At 47.4% G+C, this 11,650-nt stretch overlaps 1 protein-coding gene across 5 annotated transcripts in view; it reads right to left on the reverse strand.

The window, feature by feature from the left end:
• The window catches only part of MYO18A (myosin XVIIIA), a 377,134-nt gene that overhangs the window by 16,001 nt on the left and 349,483 nt on the right, over positions 1 to 11,650 (reverse strand). For all 5 annotated transcript variants that reach the window (XM_078780216.1, XM_078780215.1, XM_078780213.1 and 2 more), the window contains one exon: positions 5,837 to 5,979. In XM_078780216.1, the coding sequence (XP_078636342.1) occupies positions 5,837 to 5,979 (143 nt within the window). The remainder of the gene's footprint in view (positions 1 to 5,836; positions 5,980 to 11,650) is intronic.

Below are 11,650 nucleotides of genomic sequence, written 5' to 3' on the forward strand. Positions count from 1 at the left end.
AGAGAGAGGGAGTGAAAGAGCGGAGGAACAGGATTTTAGGCCCCGTGGGCTGATGCCGTCAGGTCCAGTTGCAGAATCAGAGTCGAGGGTTGACAGAAACTTTTCCACCTTGTCAGGAAGAAAGGACACAGAGTCCAGGAGCAGCTGGGTACGACTGGGTACGGTGGGTACAGAGAGGGATGGGTTTGGGACACAAGATTTAGAGGCAAACACAGAGTTGAGGCATTCAGCTTTTTCACGTGCGGAGTCAGCTATGTAGCCGTTTGAGGTAAGGGAGGGGATGGAGGGGGAACAAACACCAGAAACAGATTTGACCAGACACCACCAGCATTTGGAAGAGGGAGACAGATAAGAGTGTTCGGTCTTGAGAACGGAGAGATATTGTTTCCTGGCTCTCCTGAGGGTGGACACACACTTGTTTCGGGCTTTGTGAAAGGAAATGAGATTTCCTTCCGTTGGATTTGCTTTCCAGGAGATGAAGGCAAGTTGTTTCTGGGCAACAGCCTCACCACAAGATTCCGTGTACCATGGACGGGAAGAAGGGTATGACAACTGAAGATGAGATGGGATAAATCTGTGCATGATAGAGAGCAATTTACTTTGGAAGAATTCCCAGGATGAGTTGATGTCAGAGGTGGTAGAGATGGGAGACCAGTCCAGATGATTGATGGCTGCTTGAAGACCGTGCCAGTTGGCCTGAGTGAAATGCCAGACTCGTCGACGCTGAGGAGGCTCCCTGAGAATGGTCAGAGAGATGTCCACTTTAACAAGCACATGATCAGATGAGCCCATTGGAGCAGAAGAAGAGCAGCAAACATTTTCAGGGAAGTTAGTCATAACCAAGTCCAGAAGAGAAAATGCTCCGTTGACTGAGATCCGGGTCGGGAAATTGACAGATTGTGTCAGTCGCAGAAGTCCTTTGCTGAGGAGCCATGGCTGGTGAGAGAAATTAGAAGAAGTCGGTACTTCGCTTATTTTTCAAGATATTCCGCTCACAAGGTTCAGACATACATGGTGTCAGACATACATGGCGGTGGCCATCTTGGATTTTGACGTGGGTTGCACCCACACGCCAAATTCGAATGCGGTCCTTGGCTTACACACGCACGCACACACGCACGCAGGGACGGACGGACACATGGACGGAGGAGAAAACCATAGTCCCCCTTTCGCTCCGCGGTGCGACGGGGGGACAATAAAATGGAACTAGAATGGCACTGCGGTAGCGCATACCTCTGTCAAACTGAACAGTTTACGTTTTGTATCCCACTGATAGGCTAGATTTGCATCCAGACCTGAAACAAAATCCAATCGGCTTGTTATCGTCACGTAACCAACTCATCCACCAAGTTTTGTCAGACTCCATCCACAACTTTTTGAGATACAAACAACAACAACAGGCATTTTAAGGCCATTTTCCCTGCAAGAGCGGGGGTTAGTCTTGCGGTCCCCATGACAATGTTCTCCATCTTGCCCTATTTTCTGCATCTACCCTTGTTAACCCCCTTGCCCGCATTTCTTCTTCCACCATCTTTAGCCAAGTCTTTCTCGGTCTTCCCCGTCCTCTACTTCCTTCCACATTCATTTCCATCACTCTTCTCAACCAGTCACTTTCAACCTTCCTCAACACATGACCAAACCATCTCAACCTGTTCCTCTTCACAGCATCAATCACAGGCTCTATTCCCATCATCTTTCACAATTCATCATTTGTCTTCCTCTCTCTCAACAATAATCCACACATCCACCGAACCATTCGCATTTCCACCCTTTCCAGCCTTTGTTGCTGCTCTACATTCATTATCCATGTCGCTCCCATAAATCATAACACTTCTCACACATGCAGCATACACCTTTCTCTTCATCTTCAACGACACTCCCCTCCTCATCAGCACGCCACTCAGTTCCCAAAACATTTTGAGATATTATGCTATATATTATTTTGGCCCTATCTCTCAACGGTGAAGAATCACTTATAAAATTATAGTATCCAGATCTTCACCGAAATCTAATCAATTCGTACTTGTCACACACCCAAACCTCTCCACAAAATTTCATCTAAACCTGTCCACAACCTTTTGATATATCCTGGTCATAGACAAACACACAGGCAGAAGTGAAAACAAAACATTCGTCCACCTTTGGTGGTGGAGGTAACGAATGAAACATAATTTATCAAGTCTCAAGTCTAACTAACTGGTGAATAACTATTTGAACGGGCCTACTATACTTGGCTTTGAGTTGTCCAGTCAGTGTTTCATTCTCGATCAGATTATGAAATGCCAAGTTACTTTGCAGGTGAGTTTTGCATAATAGAGTACACTGAGCTTCTGAGTGGAAGATAAGTTGGCTGTGGTGTCTGATAGCATGAAATAATATAAATGAAAGATTTCATGCTGTCTTTGGAAAGTAAGAAGCCTTGGAATTAGTAACACCATGAAACCTGGTTTACAATGCTTTGACGACTGGTGCCACAATAAAGACCGACATCTGCGCAACATGGACTTTACACAACACCAACATGTCAGAATGGAAACTATGATTTATACTTCTCAGATTAATGAAATCCTTTTGGGGGAGAAGGTAAAGAAGAAAAGGCAAGCTATGACGACTCTTTTAGACGTAACAAATTAAAACAATTGTATCCGTGTTGTGCATATTACAATGGTTAAAAACATCATAAGGGTTGGTGTGGGCACAACGTTAAAGAGCTTTGGGGGTTATGGGCTAAGGTAAAGTACGAAACAAAGTCACAACAAGGCCCACTCTGCCAAGACAGTGGCTAAAGAGCCATGCTGAACCACTCGGCCGATTTATCCAATGATGATCTATTGCAGCATCGAAAAAGTGGGACTGCAGCCAGACTGACACGCAAGGCGACAGATTCCCGAGCCTGGGTGTTACCAAGATGGATTGAAGGGTAAATGTAACACAATTTTGGGATGTTTTATTACTCAATTATTATTTCAAACTTGTGAACTTTAACCCTTTCTCTCATAATACTCCTGTTTCACATAGTCTTGATAACGATTTTAAAATGTTTTTTTTTAAATTACAGACTGTCATGTCAGACAACATGCCTGGTGTTGGGCTAGCGGCTAGGGTGCCGGCTTAGGATCCTAGGATCCTGGGTTCGAATCCCGGTCAATCGCTGAATTAACGCCAGGGGGTTGACTCAGCCTGTCATCCTTCCGAGGTCGGCTAATTGAGTACCAGTTCACTGGGAATTCCCTGTTTGTCGAAAGAGGCGACAAACAGGGTTGGCGGCAGGAAGGGCATCCGGCCGTAAAACATTGCTTCAAAAAGGGGACCAAAAAACAATAACAACAACAACCACGGTGCCCGAAAAAGCCACCCCCGCTTTGCGGGGGAAATGGCCTCTAAAGGTGTTTTTTTGTTTTTGGTTTTTTTATACAGACTAGTGGTGAGGACACTGGACCGACGCAGACATCCTCCAGGTTGTCGGTTCAAATCCATCTGAAGGTAGCAGTAATAACGATTTGGATTATAAGCTTTGGTAAACAGAGCTAGTCAGGAGAATTGTCACAATAACTTTAATCAGCAAAAACACAGCGGACTCATTCATGGCCTTCAGGAGGCGGTTATTCGACTTACTTGGATGATGTACTGATGTTGCCGATATACACTTCCTGCTTGACTCAAATTCCTCAGGGCAATTTGTGATGGTTATCAATATCTGTATCTATTTGTATATCCAAATTGATAAAACATGAGAATGCAAATATTGTACTGATATAACCATGTGAATGATAAACATAAGTAAGCACAATTGAACAAATTAATTTTATAATAAAAGCATAATGAAGGGAGTGTGTAAGAAGAAAAATAAAACGTAGTAGTAAGCATCTATCATTTTAGAATCTACACATAAAGTGCTGAGAATTTAAAATGCACAACAGTACACACCATTCCTTATAGAGTTGGTACAAATAAGACCTGCCATGTGGTATCCTACAAGCCGGGTGCATTGTACTGGTGAACAAATCACCATTCAGAGAGAACAGTAAGTTGTCTGCTTCCTGGCATTTGTATACAGGGTGAGTCAAAAGTAGCGCCAGATTTCTGTTTTTATATATGTGTGTGTGTGTGTGTGTGTGTGTGTGTGTGTGTGTGTGTGTGTGTGTGTGTGTGTGTGTGTGTGTGTGTGCGCGTGCGTGCGTGCGTGTGTATGTATACATACATACATACATACATACATACATACATATATATATATATATATATATATATATATATATATATATTTCTGTCAGTTGATTGTTTGTTTGACATTTGCATTAGAAGTGTACAAGAAGGTATAAATAAATGAATGACATGTTTATCTCACCATTTATTCGGGGGAAAATTATTACGGAAGTGTACCAAGCTGTTTTACTTGCAATTTTCAAAGTGCCCTCCCTCGTGATCGATGCACAATTGCAGCCGAGCAGGCACAGAGTGGCACACACGCTTGCAGAGTTCGATATCAATTTCCTCAAACTTTGCAGTGATTTGAGCCTTCAATTCCTGAATGGTACGAGGCTTTTCACGATAAACAAGGTCTTTCATGAGCCCCCAAAGAAAGAAATCTGGAGGTGTCAGGTCTGGGGAGAGTGCCGGCCACTCGATCGGACCGCGGTGGCCGATCCACTTTCCGGGAAAGTTTTCATCAAGCCGAAAGCTGATAAACTTTCGAAAGCTGATAAAGATAAACATGTCATTCATTTATTTATACCTTCTTGGACACTGTAATACAAATGTCAAACAAACAATCAACTGACAGAAATATATATATATATATATATAAACAGAAATTGGGCGCTACTTTTGACTCACCCTGTATATTAAAAAAACACTTGATTTCTTTATCTATAATTCTAGGAGGTCAGCTGACAAAAAGCCAAATTTTCTCATGTAATGCCGAACAAATGATCGACCAACTTGCTACATTCATGGTTTATAACTACCACGGCAGCCAAACAGGCAGATACTTATTTTAAATGTGGATAAATGGAATCCTGCACTTTGTGGTTAACTTTCTTTCTTTGCTCTCAGTAAGAAAACTCATTTGGAAGGTATCATTCTTTGCTGATTAATAATATAATACTAATAATGTCTTAGCTATTAAAACTAGAGTTCGTCGAACACATTACACTGTGCAGTCATGAGAAACAATGACATAGGTGGGGTCAGTGAAGAGCAAATTAGATTTGACGTGACGACGAAAAATGCTGTAATATTTTGTCCAAGTACTGCTAAACAGAAGGGTTTTGAAAGTGCCAAAACAGCGATTTGTGTTCTACAGTGTTCAAGTAGATAATTCAATGGAAATAAAATAAAGATTTTAAAGGTTGAAGAAAAAGCATTCCGAAGTTTACCACCATTGATGCAGCGTCTTTTACACCACTTTATTTAACACGTTACGTTAGTTATTGGTGCCTGTTGTTTGTGCCTTTTATGATGTCTTTAAAAACAGTACGTTTCCTGTTTGGAACTACTCAATTTTGTTTGACTGTCAGACAGGCAGACAGAATTTTTTTTAAATCTCACTCCTCTCTGTGCATATGCGCTTGGGACGAATTCAAAGCCAAAGTACTGCTAAACTTCAGGTTCATTTTCCGATTCATGTTCAAAATACAGTATAACATTAAATTGAAATTAGCTTGTTTCTCGATCATAAATTGACGTTTGTAGACAGACAGACAAAGTGAACCAATTCCTCAACATAGCATTCTGCTTCATGTGTGCAGGGTAACAAAGATCAGTGCTCTCAAAGCAAACATGCACATGCTTGTTTCCTATGAAAAATGATTTCTGAACAAAAGAGTATACCAACCTATCAAGACCATCTCTATCGTCCCCTTCGCTATTGAGCTCCTCCTCCAATGCAGCCTGCAGCTCAGCTATCCTTTTGAAGGCCAGGCGTAGATCTGCCTGCAAGCCCTGACTGGCCGCTGCTGCTGCTTCAAGCTCTTCTTCCTGTCGAAGAGACCGACAGAAAATAGTAACAAAGTTCCTCACAAAATCACAGCATAATATTGTTGCGAATATGGAATTTGGCCTCCATATCCGCTTGTAAATATTCCCCTATTTTCTCCGATACTCCCCAACTCTCCCTTACCCCATTCCCTAGTCCCATTGTCTGTAAACAACACCCATTAGAGCCGATCTTCCCCTTCATTCCCCCATTAAATGTCGTGCCCAGGTCCCCCGCACCACACGTAGACAATTATAGGACATCTTGCTAGTTATTCTTAATCTATGTCAGTTAAGGACTTGTTTCCATTAATTATGACTCTTCGTTGCACCAGAATGTGATGATATGGCACCAGTAGGAGTTTAGGACCTTCCCATACCTCCCCGCATCTCTTCCCATCATCTCAAGCTCCAACAACAACCACAACAACAGCGGCTTTGCGTCCTCACTCCGGCTCGGTTGGCCGCCATTGAACATGTGCTCGACGGGGTTACCCAGAAGGGGGCTCCCTGTCGGCCCCTCGTCAAGGGCGGAGCCGGTAACCCCCGCACCCAATGAGAAGCCATGGGCCGATGCCATATGGGGCGGAGCTAACGAGCGAGGGCGTGACTCCCCGCCGGATATACGCGGCCCCGCGCCGGACGTGACGTGAGATGCGCCCCGAGCTTGGAAGGACAAGACGCCACCCTCCCGAGCGCTGAGCGACCTCCCCGGCATCTCCACCAAAGTCGCGACCCACGAGCGCTGAGCGACCTCCCCGCATCTGCTGGACACCACCGTACGTGATTCTGTCCCTGAGCCAGGTGCACCTGAGCCATCGACTGCCGCTTTCCTTGCCATCAAATCCCGTGTGAGTCAGCGTTGTCCCGTTTATCTGTGGTCTGTCTAGGGTTAATATAAGGTTGTGTCTAAGTGCCCACCTTCCTATGTTTCCCTCTTGTCCCTGTAATCTAACCTTTTTCCGTACGAATATACTTGAGAACTGAACCCCTGGTGTCGTATTGTGTCATTATAATCCAGCCGGGTGTCTTCTCTTTCCTATTGAGCCAGCATAGCGCGGCTCGTCAACGTCGAGTATAGTCGGGTAATTCGGGTAACTTGTACGGATACGGCGGCCATCCCGCTCGGCCCACCATACCATCAAAGTCGTATCTGTAACAATTGGTGTCGGGAGTGAGATTCGAGGCCCGACCAAATTTTGAAGGAAAAAAAAAAACGAATAGAGGAAAAAAAAAATTTGGTCAAAATTTGGAGCGGCCGAAATTTGTTTTGTTTTACGAAACTCGAATTTTGCAAGTCGCGCTATGGCGGATCAAGACGGCTGGGGTCCGGTAGGGGAGAGTGAGGCAGGGTCGGTCCAGGACCAAATTGAGGGACGTGAGGAGAGCGAAGCAGCGAGGGTAGCAGACGCGCAAAATGGCGCCTCGCTGGTCACCGCGCCCGTGACCGTGGCAGCGCCCCTGGTGGATCCGAACCTTTTTATGTTGCAAATGAGGGCCCTTATGGAACGAATAGAGGGCCAAATGGGGGTAATGGGGAACCGGATGGATGCTCAGGGTGAGCGATTGGAGGGCCAAATGAGGGGTACCGGTGAGGGATTAGAAAAGAAATTTGAGGGGTTAGACAACGGGATAAAAGAAGTAAAGAATGGGTTAACGGGGGTAGAAAACAGAATGGCCGCTCAAGAGAATCAGATAGAGGGAGTGAAACATGGGTTAACGGGGGTAGAAAACAGAATGGCCGCTCAAGAGAATCAAATAGAGGGAGTGAAAAATGGGTTAGAGGGGTTAGAAAACAGTATGGAAGGCAAATTGAGGGACATGAGGGACCAAGCGGAAAGGGAAGTTAAACAAATGGAGCAGCAGATAGAGGGGGTCAGAATGGGGGTAGAAACCAAACTGGATGCTCACAGGGAGGAAATGGAGCAGATGAGGGTGGCATCTGGGCAGGAGATGCAAGTGATGGGAGAGGAGATCAGAAGAGGAGTGAGTGAGGAGGTCGGAGGAGTGCGCGAGGAGGTGAGGCACTGTGAGGAGCACATGGAAAAGGAGGTGAGAAAGGCGACTGTAAAGTTACAGGGGGGCATAGAGGTCCTGACGCAGGAGGTGGAACAGCTGACGGAGGGACAAAAAGAACTAACGGAGCAGGTTCAAAGGAACACTGCGGTATTAGGAGGGTTAAAAGTGACACAGAAAGAACTAAAAGACGACTTGATAGCGACGAAGAGGGAATGTCAGATGGTACGTGAGGGACTGACAACGAGGTTGGACGAGGTGGTAGAGGTAATGGAGACGAAGGACCGGCAGGTGAGGACGCACATGGAAACGGTCAAGGTAGCCTTGGAGGACGAGCTTGAGGAGACGTACCGGGGAATAAAAGAGGTGAAGCACAAATTAGAAGAAGTGGAAGAAGGGATGAGCGAAATTAAGAAGCGACGGAGAGGGGATAACAAGGAGATAAAAGAGGAGATAAAAGAATTGGTCCAAAGTCTGTGTTTGGATCGTGATGATGTGCTCATTAACCGGATGAGGGATTCGCAGGTGATGGAGGAGAAGCGAAGAGGAAGAGGACCCGGTGTAAGTGGTGACCAATATGGTCGTGCGTATGATGCGCCAGGGGATTTAAGAAGCTTGGGGGTCGAGATAGACCCGGGTGTTCGTGAAAGGCCGTTGGTGAGGTGTGTGACAGGTCTGGTGTGCGAAAGAGGAGGTGTGCGAGAAAGTCCGACTCTGGGGTGTGTGAGGAAAAAGTGCGTGCCAAGGAGTGAGGGTGCTGGCGAGAGTGAGTCGGTCGTAGCGCGTGTGCGAGGGGGCACATGGAAGCGCGGTGTGGTGAGTGTTACAGAGGATGTGACGGGAGAGTGTGCGCGAGGAAGGTGTGTGACGGACAGGTGCATGGGGAAAGAGTGCGCTGTCAAAGGCAAGGAAGAATGCACACCTGTGGTGAGTGTTACAGAGGGTGTGACGGGAGAGTGTGCGCGAGGAAGGTGTGTGACGGACAGGTGCATGAGGAAAGAGTGCGCTGTCAGAAGTAAGGAAGAGTGTCCACCTGTGGTGAGTGTTACAGAGGGTGTAACGGGAGAGTGTGCGCGAGAAAGGTGTGTGACGGACAGGTGCATGAGGAAAGAGTGCGCTGTCAGAAGTAAGGAAGAGTGTCCACCTGTGGTGAGTGTTACAGAGGGTGTAACGGGAGAGTGTGCGCGAGAAAGGTGTGTGACGGACAGGTGCATGGGGAAAGAGTGTGCTGTCAAGAATAAGGGTGAGTGCGCTGTCAGGAATGGAGGTGAAAGTAGTGAGAGTGACATGGAGCGTGAGTTAGTTGTGACAGGTGAGCGAGGATGTACACCTGGGATGGAAGGATGCACACCTGGAATGGTAGAGCGTGAGTGGGAATGCACGCTGGAGTTGGTGGTGAGGCACGTGGTTGGGTGTGCGAATGAGGGCACACCTGTGATTGTCACAGAGGAGGTGACAGAGGAGGGGGCGCGAAGCGGTGTGTTGGTGAGGTGTGCTACCAACGAATGTGTGCCAAAGTGTTCGGTGGTCAGGTGTGTGACCAAGGCTGTGAGTGGAATGGGTGTACCTGGGTGTGTAAGGAACGGTACAAGGAGAATGGGAACAGCTGCATGTATGAGCAAGGAACGGGCTGCGGGGTGTAAGCATGCAGGTGAAGCATCGACGTTAGACGGGGTAGAGTTTAGAACGACTTATAGTCGAATCGGGCCCTCGGTGCGTGCTGGGCCTCGCTTTGAACGGCCGCGTCCAGGCTCCACTAGGCGGAGCTGGCAGCCCGATAGGAAGGGTCGTTATGGCGACCACGTTTTGTTGAGACGTGCCGGCAGGTCGAGATCGGGACATTGGATGGCTCCACGCCGAGGTGATGCGTGGGATCTCGGCCCGGGTACGCCCCCGTCCCTGCCCCGAATGCCGGACGCATCCAGCCGCAGGCACAAAACAACCAGCACCCATTGCTTGGCTTTACGAAGCCGGGCTTTGGACAGGGATTGGCGCACCGAGAGGTATTAGTGAGTCGACTGGGTGATGAGGTTAGTGTTTTGGACCCAAAATTGGAGAAAAACAAAATTTGATGATTGGCAAGGGATTGGCAGTAGTGATTGGCAGATGATGGGCAGTGATTGACAAATTTTTAATTTGTTGAAATTCGATGTGCAAAATTAGTAGTGAGAGACCCCCGATGTGGTGGGATGGCAAATCCACCATCCTTCCCATGTGGGGGGCAAAGGAGCAATAGTTTATGGGGTGTATGGCAGTGAAAACTAGCCCGGGTGGGTTAGGATATTGATAGGGATCTAGCGAAGATGACCTTAGGTAACGTTAAGGTTAGTTAGTGACTGATACCTGTAGTGGGGACGCAGGTAGATTAGAGTGGATGATAATGACGTGGGAGCGCAATAGTTTAAAGGGACGACTGGGAAGCGCAAGTTTCAGAAGGGAGTAGTTAGCTGAGATGATGCCGTGTTTGTGAGAATTGAACAGGTGTGATTGCACAGGTGTGCAACTGGACAGGTGTGATTGCACAGGTGTGCAACTGGACAGGTGTGTGGAGCAGTGTATGAGTAGTGAGTGTTGTGGATCAGCGCGAATGCGCTTGGGGAGAGAAGGGTGCAGGTGGCACCAGGTGTGAGAGCACAGGGTGCAAGTACAGGTGTGTGGAGAGAGTTGGAGTAAGTGGTATGGAGTGGTGTGCGTGGTGCGAAGGTGTGGATGGGGGAAGAGTGGACCCCTTTCACGAGTACCCGGGGCGGGTAGTGTAAGTGTTAGGTAGAGGGTACAGGTAAATTGTGGTTGGATATTGGCATTTGTGGTGCGGTTGCAGAATGGTGTTGTGAATGGGTGCATTAGTGTTGTGGAAATGGCTGGGCGTGTAGCCTGTTAGTGTGTGTAGTTGGTTGGGCACTCCACCACTGTGAGGATGTCGGCCAGGTGAGGCCGCAGGTGGGCTCTGGGAGCCGGTAGTTGTGGATGGGGCCCGAGGATCCGGAGGATGGACCCGGGTAGCCCAGTGCCAGAGAGGGCACCGAGTGGGGAGAGTGCCAGAGGGCCTTCCCCTGGTAGTTAGGTTAGGGTAAGGAGCAGGTAAGCTCGGAGGCAACTGCAGTGGTGGAGGTGTGCAGGTGGGTAGACCCACTGGGAGAGGTACACGTCGCAGCCCAGAAATTGTACGAGGGCACCGGGAGATGAATCGGGGGAGTGAGACCCCAAATTGAAGAGCACCACAGTTTGGCCAATGGGAATTGGTTTTTAGAACCCATAGTGTAAGAGGGCCAATGGTTTGGCCGGAGAAAGACCCCGGGTAGTGTAAAGTTGTTAAAGTCATTTAGGAGATAGTTAGGATTGATGAACCTGTCGCACCATACGCAGCCACTTACCTGTGGTGATGATGATGACTCCACACCTGTGTTTTCTTTGTTTTGTGCAGGAAATGAGATTGCTGTGAGGATTTGTGAGACGCATCACGACGTGGATGAGACATTGGGGTGATTCCATCTCTCCCTCCCTAGGAGGGACTGATGATGAATTGGTGATGGCAAATTTTGATGTTGAGTTGAAAATGGCAAATTTTGATGAGAGTTGAAAATGGCAAATTTGATTGGTTAGGAGGGAGAGAAGACGAATTTGGTATATGGGAGGAACGGGGAAGACAGTAGGGATG

This window comes from Myxine glutinosa, chromosome 6 (genome assembly GCF_964187855.1).
Source record: "Myxine glutinosa chromosome 6, kmMyxGlut1.1, whole genome shotgun sequence".
NCBI classification, from domain to species: domain Eukaryota; kingdom Metazoa; phylum Chordata; class Myxini; order Myxiniformes; family Myxinidae; genus Myxine; species Myxine glutinosa.